Here is a 20,692-nt window from a genome sequence, read left to right on the forward strand (position 1 = left end):
AGCTACTCTTCGTTGCGGTGCACGGGCTTCTCATTGCAGTGGCTTCTCTTGTTGCAGAGCACGGGCTTTAGGTGTGCAGCCTCAGTAGTTGCAGCACACGGGCTCAGCAGTTGTGGTGCACGGACTTAGTTGCTCTGCAGCATGTGGGATCTTCCCAGATCAGGGCTTGAACCCGTGTCCCTTGCATTGGCAGGCGGGTTCTTAACCACCGCACCACCAGGGAAGTCCCTAATTTATTTTTGTAGCACATGTTGCAGCCCTACGCACATATACTTTCCTCTTTAGTGGCTGATCCACAATCAAATCCCTCAGCTACAGGAAATTCTCTTTTCATTATAATAAGCTTACGTATTTCTTCTTAAATCTCTTCTAATCAATTAGCATACTACAATAATTGGGGGTAACTGTTCTATCCCTCCTTCACACCATGCACAGAAATTCAATAGATTTGCTAACTAAAGAATGTCACTTGCCACCTGGTTCTACAAGAATTAAGTCATTAGCCACTGCAGTCGCTGACCTTCAACATACCCTGAAAAGACTTCAGGACACAGTCAGGAATAAGGCACTCTATGCTCTGTGAAAACTGACAGAAAAGGCCTTCAGGATAGTTAGATATTTTCAGGAGAAAATTTTATGAACCCAATTTCTTGCATCTTCCCATACTTAAGAAAAGCACTAAAATCATTAACTAAGACATTTGTTCCTCACGACTAGCAGCAACCTTCTACCAAGATGTGTGGCTTGATTACACGTACACCTTCCCCAAGATCACATATATGCTAACCTTCCCCCTTACGTCTTCAGCGTAGTTCCTCAGAGCTAACTGAGAAGCTGTCTCCTGGGCTATAGTCCTCAGTAAGTCTCGAAATAAACTCACAGCTCTCACGTTGTGCATTTTTATTTCAGTCGACAGATTAAAGACTTAAATTTAAAATATAAGACCATAAAAGTCTCAGATATCATCTTTCATTAATCAGAATGGCAGTGACTCCAAAAATTGTGCTGGCATGGTGATGGGAAAACTGACATGCACATAGTGGTGATAGTAGTGAAAAACTAGTCTTTCCTAGTGAAAATGTGAGCAATATGTATCACAATTTTCAGTGTGTATGTTCTTTAATTTCCTAACTCCACTTCCAGGAATTTATCTTAAGACGATTAAATAAGTGAAAAACCATAAATGTACAAGGATGTTTATGACAGCATTGTTTATAAATAGTAAGATTTGAAAATAACTTAAATGTACATCATTTGGAGACTGGTAAATTGTACAATGGAATACTCTGCAGCTATTAAAAAGGATGAGGTATAGCTATACATATCTCTTCAGAAGAAAGTAAACAACATACTATTAAATGAAATATAAGCTAAAGTACAATGTTTGCAATATAATCCTATTTTCTGTTTAAAAAGTATCTATCTATATAAACTTGTATGAATATGTAAGCATGGTTAAAAATAGTCCATGTGGTATATACACAACTATTAACAGTATTATTTATGGGGTGGGGTGAAAGAAGTGGGAATTTTGTGAGATTTTACTTTTTAATTTATATATTTCTATAAAATTTGAATTTTTACGGTAAGTTTATATAACTGTAACTAGAAAGAAGTACTTTCCCTTTTTGGAAAAGAAAAAGAGAAGAAACAAAAACAGCTTTTATCTTAAAAATAAAACATTTCCTTTACACTAAATCCTAAATGTCATTAACCCTTCCTCCTTTCTTACTAGTCGGTCTCCTTATACCTGGAGAAAGTTTGGTCACTCTGCAGCTCAGGACTGTATTTTTAGTTCCTGATCTCCTTTGGCTGCTTAATCTTCCCTTGCAGGTATTTCAGCTATTTATATTGCAGTAGAAGAACAGACACTTAATTTTGTTTTACACTTTACAAACAACATTAAAATAACAAAGGTGTTAATACATCATTTGAATATTTGGGAACACATAACTAAAGCATGGAGGCTTAGAAAAGTAGGCTAATAAATTCTCTTGTCCAAATTTAATGAGTCACAACAGCCAATTTTATATATAAAGCACAGGTGATCTTCAGGGTTTTTAAACATTTTATTTTTTACAGTAATTCATTACCCTGTTTTTTTTGTTCCCATCTGCATAATCTATCATCTCTCAATTTAACCAGAAGGTATGTCTACAGTATACCAAAACAAGCAACAAAGTATAAAACAAAAACAAAAGTTAGCCATTATTTAAATATATCTCAGAAAGAGTAAAGTTTAGAGTAGTGGGTACTACATTTTAAATGGAATATGGTCCAACTGCAACACTTTTTAAAGAGTGATGAGGACAGTGAAGGGGCCAGAGTTACGTCATATGAGTAACTAAAGATGTTGAGGATGGTGAGAAAGGGAAAATGATAATAGAAAGTTACTTTTTTTCTATAGCTCTACAGCATTGAACTAGTTAGTATCAATGGATAGAAGTAACAGGAAGGTAGATTCTGGCTTAAGATTTTTACCAAATTATTTCTAGAGGTTCATTACAGATACTGAAAATGCTGAAAAGCACATTTTAATGTTAAAAGCAAAGTCTTAGCCTTAGTTCGTATATGGCGCCATCAACACACCAAGAATAAGAGGAAAGAATGATAAAGAAGACAGTAGGCTACCTTTCCAGTGCACTGTAGGTGCTGTCCTGGCACGGAGAGGGAGGTCACAAACATGGTAAAGCAGCGAAGCAAGAATACAGTGCCCATCAGACTACAAAGCCTTCGCAGAAGTATTGACCTGTGAACAGTGACCAAAAAGGGAGAAAGATCAGAAGAAAACAAACCAAAATACCTCAGGCATCTAGTGTTTACTTAAAGGGAGAACAAGCAGGAAAACCATTAGATTCTTTGAAGAGGACAGAAATCTTAGAGACCATCTAAAGCACTGTCCAACAGGATGGTGGAAATGGACTATAACTGCACTGTCCAATAAGCTATATACATGTGCCTCTTGAGCATTTGAAATGTACAAGTGAGGAACTGAATTTTAATTTTATTTCATTTTCACTAAATTCAATTTAGCCACATGTGGCTAGCACCTGCCATGCTGGACAGTGCAGACCTAAGAGCATCATTTCACTGTTAAGAAAATATGGCTAAGAGAAAGTAAGAGTCATGCAAGAGAGAAGATAGTACCTATACTGACTCTTAGCTTAGTGTTAGTTTATTACTCATATATTGTCATAACTTATTTAATGAGAAGTAAAGTTAAATATGTGATTCTAGGGAATTTTTTTGCTCATTAATGACACTGTAAATTGGTTGACAGTAATTATATAATAAACATTCTTTAATATCTCTTAAATTTAAGCTATAAAATACTGTTTTTTTAATACTAAGTTTTACATTAAGTATATCTCTAACAATTTTTTTTAATGTTTTAAACCAAAACAGACTATATGATTCTTAAGTACAGAGACTTTACTTAAACATTTTTGAAATGCTCCTCCCACCCTCAAAAAAAAGTACTCAACACAAGGTTAGGTAAGTTTCAAACTTCAGTGTGTACACCTGGGATGGAGCTCAGGAATCTGCATTTTATTATTTTTTAATTTTTTTCACTTCAAATATACTTCTGTTTTATTTTCTTTCTCCTCTCCTCAAGGAACTCTAATTATCTATATGGTAAACCTTCAGGCTATCCCCTCAGTGTCCCCAAACATTTCATCTATTTTCTATCTTTAAAAAATTTTTTTCTTCAAATTATCTTCTGATTCATTAATTCTCTCTTCTGCTGGATTCAACCTGATGTCATACTCATTACTGAATTCTCAATTTCAGGGATTTAAAAAAATGTGTTTACTTCTAGAGTTTCCATTTCATTCTCTGTTAAAATTATCTGGAACACAGTCAGCAGAGTTACTTTAAAATCTGTATCTGGTACCTCCATTTTCTGGATCCACAGTGGGTCTATTCCATTATTTATTGTTTCTCTTAAATTTTGATCATATTCTCTTACATACTTATGTACCCCTTTATTAGTTATTTACTTGAGTGCCAGATATTGTATATAAAAAATTTTAGAATTAAATTTAGGCCTATATTATCTTCCCAAAGAGAGATCTGATATCTCTTTTGGCAAGTGGTTATGGGCTTTAACAATCTGGGGTCACCTTAATGCAATTTTAGAAACTGAAATTATTTCAAGCTAGGTTTCAGTCCCTGCAGGGTTTCTTTCATTTCTGGTTCACTACCAGTTCTAGAGTGTAGCAGTTGTAATGTAAAAAAAGAAGAAAATAAGGTAAGAAAGAGAAAAAGTAACACTGAATGGAAAGGGTCCCAAACTCAAAGCAGGAGGACTCTACCACTTCTCACCTTTCTTAATAGCCCTGCTCTCCAATATTTTGGGAAAACACAGGAGCCTAAATTGAATATACTTTCATCCAGAGAAGAATTAAATTTGTTTCTTCTGAGACCCAGTTAGCACTACTGACTTGAGAACACTCTAGCCCATTCCAAAATCCACAGCTTAATCTGGGAGTCTTGGTATCAGCTGCTCAACTTTGTTACATACCTAAGGCTTAGTCTCCTTATCTTAGCTCTGGCATTACAACCAGTGGAATGCTTTTTCAGAGATGCTTACTCATTCCTCTGATTGTACACCACAGATTATTTTTTCTGTGTTTTCTTTTTCATGTGTTTGTGTGTTTGGGGCTCTTGGAGATTTTCCTTTCTTCCTGCAAGTTCAGTGATGCAATCCTTTCTTAACACAGGATTTATGGTGAATCTTCTTACCATATGGTGGGAAGTCCAGAGCAAAAGTCTCTGCCTTCTTTTTTCCACGCCATCACTTTGTGAGCTTTTTGAGGAAGACAACATGGAATCTGAATTTTAACAAGAGCCCAGGTGATTCTAGAAAGTGCTACAAAGACCACACTTTGAGAAACACTTTGACTAATTCAACATCAAAACTTGCATTTAGCTGGTCACTGCTACACTTTGCTAAACCTACCAAGGTTTCCTATATAAGGTAAACTCTTTCTTGTTTTGAGGAGTGGATAAATTCAAATCTACAGGGTCTTGTGAGGCAAAGTTAAACCAGAAAGCAGCAGTGATACATGTGGGGTTTTTTTGTTTTTTTTTTGCGGTATGCGGGCCTCTCACTGTTGCGGCCTCTCCCGTTGTGGAGCACAAGCTCTGGACGCGCAGGCTCAGCGGCCATGGCTCACGGGCCCAGCCGCTCTGCAGCACGTGGGATCTTCCTGGACCAGGGCATGAACCCGTGTCCCCTGCATTGGCAGGTGGACTCTCAACCACTGTGCCACCAGGGAAGCCCAGATACATGTGTTTTTAAACCACCTCTGGTTTTAAGCAATCCAGTTATAAATATTGTTGCAAAGTGAGAGAGAATGAAGTACAATATGGCCTAAAAGTGTGACAAGAATAGCAATCATCAACGCTTCTTTTCACCTTCAAAGCACTGAAATAACTGCTGCTTAGGACCTAAAGCTCATCACTGTAGTTTACCTCAACCATTCCCTGGTGAGGAGAAAGAATAAAAAATTCACGAAAGTGTCCCTATTCCTCTTCAGTGTCCAAAGACAATGGATAGCAGACCCACAACTTTATCAGATCTTTTTTTTCTTCACTATGCCTTTTTTTTTTTAGTTGAAGAATGGTTGATTTACAATATTGTGTTAGTTTCAGGTGTACAGCAAAGTGATACAGTTATATACATATTTATATATATACACACATATATATTTCAGATTCTTTTCCAATATAGATTATAAGATACTGAATATAGTTCCCTTCTATACAGTAAATCCTTGTTGCTTGTCTGTTTTATATACAGTAGTATGTCTCTGTTAATCCCATACTCCTAATTTAATAACCTCCCCCCTCTACTTCCCCTTTGGTAACCGTAAGTTTGTTTTCTATGTCTGTGAATAAATAAATTTTGTAATAAATTATTTTCTTTTGTAAATAAATTCATTTGTATTACTCTTTAGATTCCACACTATGCTTATTTTTTTACTTAAATATAAAGTAGGAAAGTAGCCTCCTCTTATGCTTCTCTCTCTTTTTTTTTTAATTTATTTATTTAGGCTCCTTTTTTTAATGCAAAAAACTTCTTCCCTTTATATCTCTTGTAAAAGCACAAAAGAAGCACCTTCCCTATTCAGCAATTTTCTATACCATCTGAAGTAAACTACACTTGCTAGATGTGCACGGTGTGCAAAATGACCTCTTTTTTAATGCGCCTCCTCCAAGCAGAGAATAATTTCTTCCACCCAAACATCTGACCAAAGACTGTCCCTTGGAGGAGTTTCTAGCCTTCTATAGAAAGTGACATTTCCGATTTGTTTCCAAAGAAAGGCAAGGCTAGACTTAGATTGTCGTGGTTGGCCCATGGCTGAATATCGCCATCTCTAATCCTTCCCTGCAAAATACCTTCAGAATATTACTAAATATGTAGGTACTACCTCAGGCTGACTCTTTTGTTGATAAAACCCAAACATTTTCCTATGTCAGTAATTATAATGTCACAATGACTAGAGAAGGAAAGTAACAAGGAAACAGCAAAGGAAGAAACAAGGTTTGATGACCTTTGCATAAGACAGTCAAAACACTTTCAGTCTTTTAATGGAATAAGACAGGTACCTGTGCTTGTGAAGAAGAAGAACCAGGAGCCAAATATAGCACAGAATCATGCCACATACTTCTGTCATGGCAAAGGCCCATGGAATTCTAGGAACGCTGGAACAGAAAAAAATTTAAGTTTTGGACTGACAAGAAGTATATGTATGTAAATGGCGCCAGCCTGTCAGTAAGATACTCTGCTAATTATGACCTTAAAATTGTTTTCTTTAACTTTTTTTTTAAATTAATTAATTTTTGGCTGTGTTGGGTCTTCGTTGCTGCATGCAGGCAGGCTTTCTCTAGTTGCGGCGAGCGGGGGCTACTCTTTGTTATGGTGCGTGGGCTTCTCATTGCGGTGGCTTCTCTTGTTGCGGAGCACCGGCTCTAGGCATGCAGGCTTCAGTCGTTGTAGCATGCAGGCTCAGTACTTTTGGCTCGCGGGCTCTAGAGCGCAGGCTCAGTAGTTGTGGAGCACAGGCTTAGTTGCTCCACGGCATGTGGGATCTTCCTGGACCAGGGATCGAACCCATGTTCCCTGCACTTTCAGGCAGATTCTTAACCACTGCGCCACCAGGGAAGTCCCTGTTTTCTTTAACTTCTACCTCTTTTAGAAGATGATATCTGGAGAACCTGGGGAAAAAACTGTTTCATAAAGTACCTCATTTACCAGGACCTCTTTGTTGTTTGTGATTCCCAGTCATGGTTCTCTGTAAAGAAATAACTTTTTTCTCCTTTCCCATAACATGGCAGACCTGTATACAGGACTGCCCCCAAAAGACAGGGGGGAAAAGGCTCACTTCTTAAATGGTGTGCTCATTTCAGAATCCAGACAGTCAGGGCTTGAACTCAACTACTCTTTTTTTTAGTATATTTTGTTTTCAAGCAAGTAAACAGAGTTTTTATTTTGTTTTACTCCTTTCTTTCTCTCTCTGCCCTCCTTTGTTTTTTTGGGTTTTTTTTCTTCTGTATGCGGGCCTCTCACTGTTGTGGCCTCTCCCGTTGCGGAGCACAGGCTCCGGACGCACAGGCTCAGCAGCCATGGCTCACAGGCCCAGCCGCTCTGCGGCACGTGGGATCTTCCCAGACCGGGGCACGAACCCATGTCCCCTGCATCGGCAGGCAGACTCTCAACCACTGCACCACCAGGGAAGCCCCCTCCTTTGTTTTATATTTGTTTTCTTCTATCTTTTCCATTGTTGTCTTTCCTCACCAAATCCACAGCTCCTGTGATTACCCACTAGTAAAAGACATGTCACATTCTCAATTAAAAAGAAAGAAAGAAGGGGGCAGGGAGAAGAAGAAGATGAAGAAAAAGAAGAAGGAAGAAGAAGGAAGGAAAAGGAGAAAAGGAGGAGGAGGAAGAAAAGAAGGAGGAGAGTGGTGGAAGGGAGGAGATGGAAATGAATCAGTCCAAATAGGTCATCTCTGGGTGGTAAGATTATTGATAGTTTTATTTTTATTCTTTGTAAATTTACACTAAAAATTTTTATATAATGGCATGTTAATTTTATAACTAAGGAAATAAAGGTATTTTTAAAAAGAAGACATGAAGTCTGAAAGGTATTAACAGTCTACTCCAAACCTTATTCAGAGTAACTGAAGAGAGTCAATCGTCTTCATTCAGGGACTCATCTTTTACCTGTTACCTCAGAAAATAAAGACTCCTCTTGTGAATTTTTAATCTATTGCTGCCTTATTTATCTGGCATTATGGGGGAAAGGGTTATTTCACATAATAGAAATTTTCAGATAAAAGATCCCTTTCAATGACTTCTAAAAATTTAAACTTTTTAAATGAACATTAAAAAAACCTATATATGTATGTGTACGTGTACATATGTATACATGTGTATATACATATGTATATATTTTAAATAGTTTTACAGTGTTTATGGTAAAAGTAAGTTTTCTGCCCCACCCCCAGCCTAAACCTAATTCTTGCTCTCCAGAGGCAGTCACTTTCATTCTTCTGTTTTATTTGACGTTATATCTTCTAGTCACACACACAAAAACACATACACACACATACACACACTCTCTCTTTCTCTCCCATGCTCTCAATATTATTTCATAATTTTGTTTAAAATAATTTTTGGCTTTTACTTGATGGAAATGTTTAAGTATAGTTCATAGCTAAGACAATGGAACGTAAAGATTAAATCCCTTTCTCGTACAACTTCTTACAATTCTCCAGAGCTAATAACTTAAAAAAAAAAAAGTTTGTTCTGTTTCTTGTGTGCCTATCACCAATTCATCTTCAGACAATTCTATCAATTTCAATGTTTCCTTTGGAGAAATCTCTCCTAGAGCTCCTTCTTTAGAAAGGCTGCATTTTCTATTCCCTCTTGCATGGCTATTTCTTGGAATAAAACTTAACCCTCATCTTGGGAATTTCTCTTTTCTATATTGGATCCTCTGTTTCCTGAATCCCATGTCCTCCTCTTTCTCAGTTTACTCCTTAGTTTTGATGTAGTGTATCCTTGAATTATTTTCTCAGAGGAGGGATGGAGGATAAACTCGTTTTTTTATGTCAGATTTACTGAGGCTTAATTTACAAACAGGAAAATTCACCATTTTTAGCTATACAGTTCAAAGAGTTTTGACAAACACATTCAGTCATGTAATCACCACCGCAATAAAGACAACATTTTCATCACTCCAAAAAGTTCCCTTGTGTCCCTTTCTAGTCAATTCCCTTCCTCACTTCCAGCTGTGGGGCTACCACTGATCTGATTTCTGATTCCTATAGGTTTGCCTTTTCTAAAATGGCATATAAATGCAATCACACAGTATTTGTCCAAATACCTTTTGTATCTGGCTATTTTCACTCAGCATATGTTTCAGATGCATCCAAGTTATTGCATGTACAATTAATTCTTTATCTATTCTTTGTCTACAATTTCCGTATCCATTCACAGGTTGATGCGTATTCTGGGCTATTTCCAGGTTTGGGTGATTATGAATAAAGACCACATACAGGTCTTTGCATGGATGTATGTTTTCATTTTTCTTGGGTAAATACCTAGGAATGAAACTGTTGAGTCCTATGTTAAGTTTATGTTTAACTTAAGAAACTATCAAACTGTTTTCAAAGCAGTTGTACCATTTTGCATTTCTACCAGCAAAGTATGAGAGCATCAGTTGCTCTGAATCCTCGTCAGGCCTTGTCATTAGCAATTTTTTTCATTTTAGCAATTCTAGTAGCTGTGGGGTTGGAGAGTAAATTTTTTTGAGACTTGCAGATTTTAAAATATCCTTGGGTCTAGCCTTATGTCTCTTTGGTAGTTTGCCTAGGCAGAACATTTTAGGTTAGACATTATTTTGTCTCAGAATGTTAGAGGCATTTATTCCATTGTCATCTCACTTCCACGGTTGCTAAGAAGTATGATGCTGTTTGGATTTCCAATCTTTGTGTGTTATTTGTTTTGGCTCTTAAGAAGCTTTTAGGATCTTCTGTCTATACCTAGTGTTCTGAAATTTTTCATTTCATGTACTGGGTGCTCTTTCAATCTAGGAAGTCACATTCTTTGACTCGGAGAAATTTCCTTTTATTATAGCTTAGATAATATCTTCCTCTTCATCTTCTCTATGTTCTTCCTAAAACCCCTATTTTTTCCACTGCTGGGCCAATTGGATTCATCTTACTTTTTCTCCTCTACTTCTTATCTCTGCTCTACATGCTGGGCAATTTCATCAAATCCATGTTCCAATTATCCTGCTGGATTTTTTTTTTTTAATTTATTTTTGGCTGTGTTGGGTCTTCGTTTCTGTGCGAGGGCTTTCTCTAGTTGTGGTGAGTGGGGGCCACTCCTCATCGCGGTGCGTGGGCCTCTCACTATCGCGGCCTCTCTTGTTGCGGAGCACAGGCTCCAGATGCGCAGGCTCAGTAACTGGCTCACAGGCCCAGTTGCTGCGCGGCATGTGGGATCTTCCCAGACCAGCGCTCGAACCCGTGTCCCCTGCATTGGCAGGCAGACTCTCAACCACTGCGCCTCCAGGGAAGCCCATCCTGCTGGATTTTAAATTTCTACTTTCATTTTTTATTTTTCAAAAGTTTTCTCTGAATTTTCCTTTTTCATAGTCTACTGTTACTGTCTCATAGAAAGCAATATCTCTTATCTGTGAGTATATGAATGGTTATTTTTTTATGAAGTGTTCTTCTGCTCCCTATTTTGTGTTTCCCACTTTGCTTTTTTCCTATTTGCATTGATCTGTTTTCCTCAAATGTCTGGTGATTCTTGACTGACCGTTCATATTTGACAGGGAAGTACTAAAAAAAAAATAATAATGTGATGCTCTGTGTGCATGGACTGAGGTTGTGAAGTATGGGTTTCACTGGGATAGAACAGAGGTCTAGTTGAGGAGATAGGGATATCTCTCCTACCACAGTATCTATAGTCCTTTTCTCTTGTGCAGGTTTTCCAAGGAGAGGAATCTGTTCTCCTGCTTGGAAGACTGGGGCTGGGTATGACTGGGGCTGGGAAGTTAAGTCTGGTTACTTAAGGAAGGGAGCTGGAAGTCTCTGTGATCTAGATTTACAGTTAACCAATTTAATTACATTAAATCAGTTAATTTACAGTTAATCACAGAAAATACAATGAAAACAGGCACCTTTGTTCTCATCTGGGCATGGTGTCCCCAAGTCCAGAGTCCCTCACATTCAACTACTCTGGAGAATAAACCACCTGTCTTCTGTTGCAGTAGAACAGGTCTTAAAATGATTTTCAACCAGGTCTCCCATATTTAGCTCCTATCTATACCCAGTCTTGAGAGATGTTTGATGCCTCCTGTTTTGAGAGTTTTTCTGGAGTACTGCAGTACAAATAAACTCACCTCTTGGGCACCACTAGTCCCCACTCCCAACCTCACAAGAGACACTTAGCTTTCTACTTTCCAAATTTTCATTATTATCACTGCTTCTGCCTTCATGGGATTATTGGGGGCCCCCACCCCCACTTTTTCTTGTTTCTTTTTTAGTGAAGTGTTGTAAGGAAATTGTCAAATGTGTTTTCAATATCTCATATTTATTCTGATGCAATGCTTTCTAAAATGCATTATACATGTTATGCCTTTTTTTTCTGGATAGAATTTAATTTTCTTTCATAATTCAGAGTCATCACTGTGAACACTGATTATTACACTGGACATGGTAATGACCTCAGAGACTACTGAGAAATGAAAGGCATTGAAGCCCCAGATTAATGTGGTTTTTCCATTATTTATGTGTGCTTTTTATAGTGCTTCTGTTTTCTCTATTAGCTATCCTTCCTCACATATAAGTGGGCCTGCCTCTAGAAGCATCTCTATCTCCTAATTTTTTGCTTATGATCTGCTGAAGCTCTTGGAATTGTGTCAAGTAAGCTTCAGAAGCAGACTCTGAAACAAAGATCACTGTGAAAGTTATTAGAAATGTTCCTAAGGGAAAATATAGGGTAGTAGGGAAATGAGATCAGGAAGGCAAGGAAGCAAGGCAAGAGTGAGACATCAAGCAAAGCCCTGTGGTAAACTCAGGCAAGGGTAACTTTGGCTCAATCCTGCAAGGAATCTGGGAGACAGTGTACATCCAACCTAAAAGTTGTCCTAATTAGGGCAAAGAGAAATGAAATATTTATACCCCACCTCATCAGTTATTGGTTAAGGGCTGCTGCTGAAGGGATGTAAATTTCCAAGTATGTTTGGTTCTCTTTTTAAGCAGGCAAACTGTATTCTAGCAGCCCAAGAGCAGTTCTCCAACAAAGACATACAATTGCTGGATGTTGGGAGTATAAGTGTGCAAGAAAATGGAAAAGAGATCTGAGGGGATATAGGAGGAATGCTGACAGCACCTGCTACCATTCTCCTGTGAGTAAAGTTTACATACTTAAGAGCATGGGGCTTTGTAGCTGGTGGAACTGTAGACTTGTTAGGCAAAATTTGGTTTCAAACCCCCACTGCAAATTGAAAACATATGTCTATACAAAACTTTGTATATGAATGTTCATAGCAGCATTATTAATAGTAGCCAAAAAGTGGACACAACTCAAACCTTCATCAACTAATGAATGGATAAGCTAAATGTAGTACATCCAAACAATGAAATAATATTCTGTAATAAAAAGGAATGAAGTACTGATACATACTACTTATATGGATGAATCTTAAAAACATTATGCTAAATGAAAGAAGCCAGACACAAAATAAGGCCTCATGTTGTAATGGCCATTTATATGAAATGTCCAGAATAGACAAATCCATAGAAATAGAAACAGAAAGTAGATTGTGGTTGCCAGGGTCTCGAGGGAGGAGGGAAATGGGGTGTGACTGATAATGGATATGAGTCTATTTGGGGTGTTGAAAACGTTCTGGAATTAGTGGTGATGGTTGCACACCTTTGTAAATATACTAAAAACCACTGAATTGTACACTTTAAAATAAAATCCTCACGATCAATCATTTCCCTCTTTTTTCCCATTATGCCTTTCATAGTCATCTATAGAACCTTAGCATCCATTCACTGATTTCTTGAGATTTTAGGTTTTGGTTCACTGTCACTCTCCAAAACTTCTCCTGTTGTGGTACATATCCTTCTCACTCCTCTTTTTACTTCTCCTCCTATGACCTTGTCTTTTACTCTACTTCAGCGACCCACCATCCACGGTTATAAACTGGATCTTGTCATTATCAAGATTATTCTTCATAATCTCAACGTCAAGAATTCTATACTAACCAACACCTCTTGTCTTTCCATCTTATTCCTTCTAGTACTCCAACTTCAATAATTCTGAGACCCCAAATCCACAGATCTTATAACACTTTCACCTACCTCACCTCATGAGGTAGTCCTTCACCTACCTCATATCCTCTTGTCCCTCCTTCTCTACCTATGTCCACGGTTAGTCATTATAATCACTCCCTTTCCTCTTTTTCCTTCATTGCATTGCCTAGCAAAACTTAAAGCCCACTTAAATCCAATTATCTACATATTCTATACCTGTATCTGTGCAGTTGAGTGAGGCTGGTAAAAACACACAATATCAACATGACTATTAACCTCAAGGAGGTCTTTAGTGCTGCTACTACATCACACAAGTCTATTCACTCTCATAGATGACTATTTTACACTTCATCCTTTCTCCTCAAACCTCCGACCTTCTCTCTTTTCTAAATCCCTGTTTTCAGAGGAAATAAAAACAATCATCAGAGGACTTCCTCATGCTTTACCATCACATCTAGCAACCTTATATCTGTTCCCATATTTTCTGTCTTCCCCTCTGTTATGAATTAATAGACCCTGTGCCTAAGACCAGCCTCTCCCACCCACTAGATCCTACCCCTTTTCATCTACTCAAGGATATTATTCCATCAATTATACCCTCTCTTTCCTCTAACAGTATCTCCTTCCCTCTAAATTGGGTCATTCCTATCATCAGTACAACAATCATGCTATATAATATAGCCCATCCAAAACAAAACCCTGGAGACTCCATATCTTTTCCTCCTTTCTCCAATACAACTCCATTTCTCTGTTGCCCTTATAGAAAAACTTTTAAGGGCTTGTAAGACTTGATTGTTTCCAATTTCTCTCTTCCCATTCTCTTCCCCTCTCTCACTGCTTTACCCAATTTTTTTACTTTGAAAAATTCTGATCATAACAAAGAAAAGCTGTAAGATAAACACTTTATATTCTTCACTTAAATCTATCAATTGTTTACAATAATTAACATTTTCCCATATTTGCTTTACTTCCCTCTTTCTATACAAACCTAAATACACATACACACTCTTGGAGGAGACTAAACCCTTCCCAAAATAAGTTGCAGACATTATGACACTTCTCCCCTAAATACTTCAACATGTATCTCCTAAGAACAAGGATACCCTCTTCATAACCCAATACACTATTACACCCAGGAAATTGTAACACTGATTTAGTGTTAAACTGTATCATTTAATATGCCATCCATATTCAAATTTTCCTAACTGTCCCTAAAATGTCCTTTATAGCAGTATTTTTTTTTCTTGATTGAGGATTCAATTAAAGTTCATGTACTGAGCTTGGTTATGGCTCTTCAACTTCCCTTATAATTCCCTTGAAGAACTTCCCCTCTCAGTCAACCATTTTTTGTTTGTTTTATTTATCACTATGGGTTCATAGATTCTTTTTCTTACTCAGTATATTATAATCCATTACCATCATTATGCTTTTTTTTAAAAATTTATTTATTTTTGGCTGTGTTGGGTCTTCGTTTCTGTGCGAGGGCTTTCTCTAGTTGTGGCAAGCAGGGGCCACTCTTCATCGCGGTGCGTGGGCCTCTCACTATCGCGGCCTCTCTTGTTGCGGAGCACAGGCTCCAGACGCGCAGGCTCAGTAGTTGTGGCTCACGGGCCTAGTTGCTCCGCGGCATGTGGGATCTTCCCAGACCAGGGCTCGAACCCATGTCCCCTGCATTAGCAGGCAGATTCTCAACCACTGCACCACCAGGGAAGCCCTTATTATGCTTTTTGATGTTCCAATTGTCCTAATTTGATCAATGAGAGCCCCTTAAAACCAGCTCATATGTTCTTTTGATAGGTTTCTACTTCCTTGCTTTATGGCACAAAATCTATTTCAGGCTAATTTTATGCTTACCATGCCCCAGACTTGTTTCCTCTGCCTAGAGTACTCTTTCATCAGATATCCACATGCTACCCTTTCCTTTCTCTAAGGAGCCCTGGTCTGTTTCTTTAGTACAGATTGGTATTGAGAAACCATTGATCTGGATGCTCATGGTGCTTCACAGCTACTGAGTTTTTCCTACAAACCATTTCACATCAGTTCATAGAAATCTTCCTCATTCTTTTCTATGATTAAATAGTACTCTATTGTGTAGGTGTACCACAGTATATTCAACCAGTTTTCCATGGATAAGCATTTAGATTATTTCCAATATTTATAATTATTACAATTAATGTCGCAATGAATAACTCTGTCCATATGCTGTTTCATATTTGTGGAGATAAACCTTTAGGTAAATTCCAGTCTCACATTCTCTCTTGAACCCATTATAATCAGGCTTTTGCCCTTATTAACTCTTGTCAAAGTCTACGGTCAATTATCCTCATCTTACTTGACCCCTCAGCAGCATTTGACACAGCTAATTATAATTTATTCCTGTCTTCTTAAAATTTTTTTTTTAACTTGGCTTGCATAATACTCTCTCACTCTCTCTGCCCTGACCTCCTCAGTCGTCGTCTTTACTAGTTTTGCCTTACTTTTCTGACCTCTAAACATTATACCTGTTCCTGGGCTCAATCTTCAATATTCTTTTCCCTTCTAAACTCACTTCCTAGTAGACATTATCTAATATCATGGCTTTATCTACACTTGTAACTCCCAAATTTCAGCCTAGATCTCTCTGAACACTAACTCATCTTTCCATCTCTGACTTGACTTCTGATTTGGTGTAAAATCAAATACTACTGAGTACTGATCAAAATCAGTACTAGACATGTCAAGTACTTCAAACTTGACATGTCTAAAACCAAACCCTTACTTTTCTCTTCAAGTCAGGTCTTTCCACAGTCTTCCCACCTCTATAAAGGACAACTCTATCCTTCCAGATGATCAAGTCAAAAATGTTGGAATAGGGCTTTCCTGGTGGTGCAGTGGTTGAGAATCTGCCTGCTAATGCAGGGGACACGGGTTTGAGCCCTGGTCTGGGAAGATCCCACATGCCGCGGAGCAACTAGGCCCGTGAGCCACAACTACTGAGCCTGCGCGTCTGGAGCCTGTGCTCCGCGACAAGAGAGGCCGCGATAGTGAGAAGCCCACACACCATGATGAAGAGTGGCCCCCGCTTACCACAACTAGAGAAAGCCCTCACACAGAAACAAAGACCCAACACAACCCAGAATAAATAAATTAATTTAAAAAAAAAATCTTGAAATAATCCTTGAATTCTCTCTTTCTCTTACACCTTACATGCAAATCCATAAGCAAATCTTGTTGCCTGTATGTACATACATACACACACACACATATATATACATATATGTATATCTACACACACACACACACGTATGTACCACTACTCTTCTCATCCAATCCACCCCATCTTTGCCTAGACGGATTCAATAATTTAACTAACCTCTACTTTCCCATCCCCACCACCGAGCTATTCTATTAACAACAATTAGATTGACCTTTTAAAATGGAAGTTAGATCGCTCTACTCTTCTCCTAAATGCTTTCCAATGGCTTCCCTTTTCACTTAGAATGAAAGCTAAAGTCCTTACAAATGTCTACAAGTACCTACAAAATCTGGACTTCTGTCTCCTCTCAGATCTCACCTCCAACTGTTCTCTCCATCTCTCACTTGCTGTTCCTTAAACATGCTAAGCCTACTACCAATTCAGGATTCCTGCACCTTGCTGTTTCCTCTGCCTAGAGTACTCTTTCATCAGATATCCACATGCTGTCTTCCTTACTTCCTTAGGGTCTTCTGCTGGAAAAATTGTGTACGATAGAACAGGGAAGGAGATATAGGGATCTAACAGCTTCTTAAACAGCTTTCTTATTTTAGCACCACCCTTTCACCCACAGTATCCAGAGCTTTGAGAAATCTGCAAGATAGTTTGGGTTGGTTCTCAGTTTTCCCAACTGCTGCTTTAGAATTAGGTTACTTTAGCTCTGCTAGTTGCCACTCACCCATTTGCTTTTCCTTTTTTTTTTTAATATTCATTTATTTATTTGGCTGTGCCGGGTCTTAGTTGCAGCATGCGGGATCTTTTATTTGTAGCATATGGGATCTAATTCCCTGACCAGGGATCGAACCCGGGCCCCCTGCATTGCAGTGCGGAGCCTTAACCACTGGACCACCAGGGAAGTCCCTCACCCATCTGCTTTCAAACTCCCAAAAATGTATGGCTGTTTTCTCCTCTCTTATCTACCCTTTCCTTGTAAGTTTACAACTTAAGACCAACAAACAAACACAACTTCTTTACTATACTTTTAGTCAGGGCTCGAGAGAGAATAAAATGTTATATATATGTCATCCTGCCATCTTAACATGGACATTTTAATTCATTTCATTTTAAAAAAAACCATATACTATAAGGCACTTTCAGAAGAGTACAACGTTTTGTTTTTATTTTTTAAACATCTTTACTGGAGTATAATTGCTTTACAATGGTGCCTTAGTTTCTGCTGTATAACAAAATGAATCAGTTATACATATACATATGTTTCCATATCTCTTCCCTCTTGCGTCTCCCTCCCTCCCATCCTCCCTATCCCACCCCTCTAGGTGGTCACAAACCACCTAACTGATCTCCCTGTGCTATGCGGCTACTTCCCACTAGCTATCTATTTTACGTTTGGTAGTGTATATATGTCCACGCCACTCTCTCACTTTGTCACAGCTTACCTTTCCCCCTCTCCATATCCTCAAGTCCATGCTCTAGTAGGTCTGTGTCTTTATTCCCGTCTTACCCCTAGGTTCTTCATGACCTTTTTTTTTTTCTTCTTAGATTCCATATATATGTGTTAGCATACGGTATTTGTTTTTCTCTTTCTGACTTACTTCACTCTGTATGACAGATTCTAGGTCCATCCACCTCACTACAAATAACTCAATTTCGTTTCTTTTTATGGGTGAGTAATATTCCATTGTATATACGTGCCACATCTCCTTTATCCATTCATCTGTTGATGGGCACTTAGGTTGCTTCCATGTCCTGGCTATTGTAAATAGAGCTGCAATGAACATTTTGGTACATGACTCTTTTTGAATTACGGTTTTCTCAGGGTATATGCCCAGTAGTGGGATTGCTGGGTCGTATGGTAGTTCTATTTGTAGTTTTTTAAGGAACCTCCATACTGTTCTCCATAGTGGCTGTATCAATTTACATTCCCACCAACAGTGCAAGAGGGTTCCCTTTTCTCCACACCCTCTCCAGGATTTAGTTTCTAGATTTTTTGATGACGGCCATTCTGACCGGTGTAAGATGATATCTCATTGTAGTTTTGATTTGCATTTCTCTAATGATTAACGATGTTGAGCATTCTTTCATGTGTTTGTTGGCAATCTGTATAGCTTCTTTGGAGAAATGTCTATTTAGGTCTTCTGCCCATTTTTGGATTGGGTTGTTTGCTTCTTTGTTATTGAGCTGCATGAGCTGCTTGTAAATCTTGGAGATTAATCCTTTGTCAGTTGCTTCATCTGCAAATATTTTCTCCCATTCTGAGGACTGTCTTTTCGGCTTGTTTATGATTTCTTTTGCTGTGCAAAAGCTTTTAAGTTTCATTAGGTCCCATTTGTTTATTTTTGTTTTTACTTCCATTTCTCTAGGAGGTGGGTCAAAAAGGATCTTGCTGTGATTTATGTCATAGAGTGTTCTGCCTATGTTTTCCTCTAAGAGTTTGATAGTGTCTGGCCTTACATTTAGGTCTTTAATCCATTTTGAGTTTACTTTTGTGTATGGTGTTAGGGAGGGTTCTAATTTCATACTTTTACATGTACCTGTCCGGTTTTCCCAGCACCACTTATTGAAGAGGCTGTCTTTTCTCCACTGTATATTCTTGCCTCCTTTATCAAAGATAAGGTGACCATATGTGCGTGGGTTTACCTCTGGGCTTTCTATCCTGTTCCATTGCTCTATATTTCTGTTTTTGTGCCAGTACCATACTGTATTGATTACTGTAGCTTTGTAGTATAGTCTGAAGTCAGGGAGCCTGATTCCTCCAGCTCTGTTTTTCGTTCTCAAGATTGCTTTGGCTATTCAGGGTCTTTTGTGTTTCCATACAAATTGTGAAAATTTTTTTTCTAGTTCTGTGAAAAATGCCAGTGGTAGTTTGATAGGGATTGCACTGAATCTGTAGATTGCTTTGGGTAGTAGAGTTATTTTCACAATGTTGATTCTTCCAATCCAAGAACATGGTATATCTCTCCATCTTTTTGTATCATCTTTAATTTCTTTCTTATAGTTTTCTGCATACAGGTCTTTTGTCTCCTTAGGTAGGTTTACTCCTAGATATTTTATTCCTTTCGTTGAATGGTAAATGGGAGTGTTTTCTTAATTTCACTTTCAGATTTTTCATCATTAGTGTATAAGAATGCCAGAGATTTCTGTGCATTAATTTTGTATCCTGCTACTTTACCAAATTCATTGATTAGCTCTAGTAGTTTTCTGGTAGCATCTTTAGGATTCTCTATCTACAGTATCATGTCATCTGCAAACAGTGACAGCTTTACTTCTTCTTTTACGATTTGGATTCCTTTTATTTCTTTTTCTTCTCTGATTGCTGTGGTTAGAACTTCCAAAACTATGTTGAATAAGAGTGGTGACAGTGGGCAACCTTGTCTTGTTCCTGATCTTAGTGGGAATGGTTTCAGTTTTTCACCATTGAGGAGGATGTTGGTTGTGGGTTGGTCATATATGGCCTTTATTATGTTGAGGAAAGTTCTCTCTATGCCTACTTTCTGCAGGGTTTTTATCATAAATTGGTGTTGAATTTTGTTGAAAGCTTTCTCTGCATCTATTGAGATGATCATATGGTATTTCTCCTTCAATTTGTTAATATGGTGTATCACGTTGATTGATTTGCGTATATTGAAGAAGCCTTGCATTCCTGGAATACACACCACTTGATCATGGTGTATGATCCTTTTAATGTGCTGTTGGATTCTGTTTGCTAGCATTTTGTTGAGGATTTTTGCATCTATGTTCATCAGTGATATTGGCCTGTAGTTTTCTTTCTTTGTGACATCTTTTTTTTTTTTTTTTTTTTTTGCGGTACATGGACCTCTCACTGTTGTGGCCTCTCCTGTTGCAGAGCACAGGCTCCGGACGCGCAGGCTCAGCGGCCGCAGCTCACAGAGCCTAGCCGTTCCGTGGCATGTGGGATCTTCCCAGACCGGGGCACAAACCCGTGTCCCCTGAATCGGCAGGCAGACTCTCAACCACTGTGCCACCAGGGAAGCCCATCTTTGTGACATCTTTGTCTGGTTTTGGTATCAGGGTGATGGTGGCCTCGTAGAATGAGTTTGGGAGTGTTCCTCCCTCTGCTATATTTTGGAAGAGTTTGAGAAGGATAGGTGTTAGCTCTTCTCTTCTCTAAGTGTTTGATAGAATTCGCCTGTG

The 20,692-nt window shown here is 38.3% G+C and overlaps 1 protein-coding gene across 3 annotated transcripts in view; it reads right to left on the minus strand.

Moving 5' to 3' along the window:
- The window catches only part of LOC101323812 (non-selective voltage-gated ion channel VDAC2), an 86,711-nt gene that overhangs the window by 47,262 nt on the left and 18,757 nt on the right, over nucleotides 1-20,692 (minus strand). For 2 of the 3 annotated variants that reach the window (XM_073793413.1, XM_073793414.1), the window contains one exon: nucleotides 6,616-6,711. The exons of the other annotated variant lie outside the window; for it this stretch is intronic. In XM_073793413.1, the coding sequence (XP_073649514.1) occupies nucleotides 6,616-6,711 (96 nt within the window). The remainder of the gene's footprint in view (nucleotides 1-6,615; nucleotides 6,712-20,692) is intronic. 3 annotated transcript variants of the gene reach the window in all.

The sequence above is a fragment of the Tursiops truncatus genome, chromosome 16 (genome assembly GCF_011762595.2).
Source record: "Tursiops truncatus isolate mTurTru1 chromosome 16, mTurTru1.mat.Y, whole genome shotgun sequence".
Classification (NCBI taxonomy): Eukaryota; Metazoa; Chordata; class Mammalia; order Artiodactyla; family Delphinidae; genus Tursiops; species Tursiops truncatus.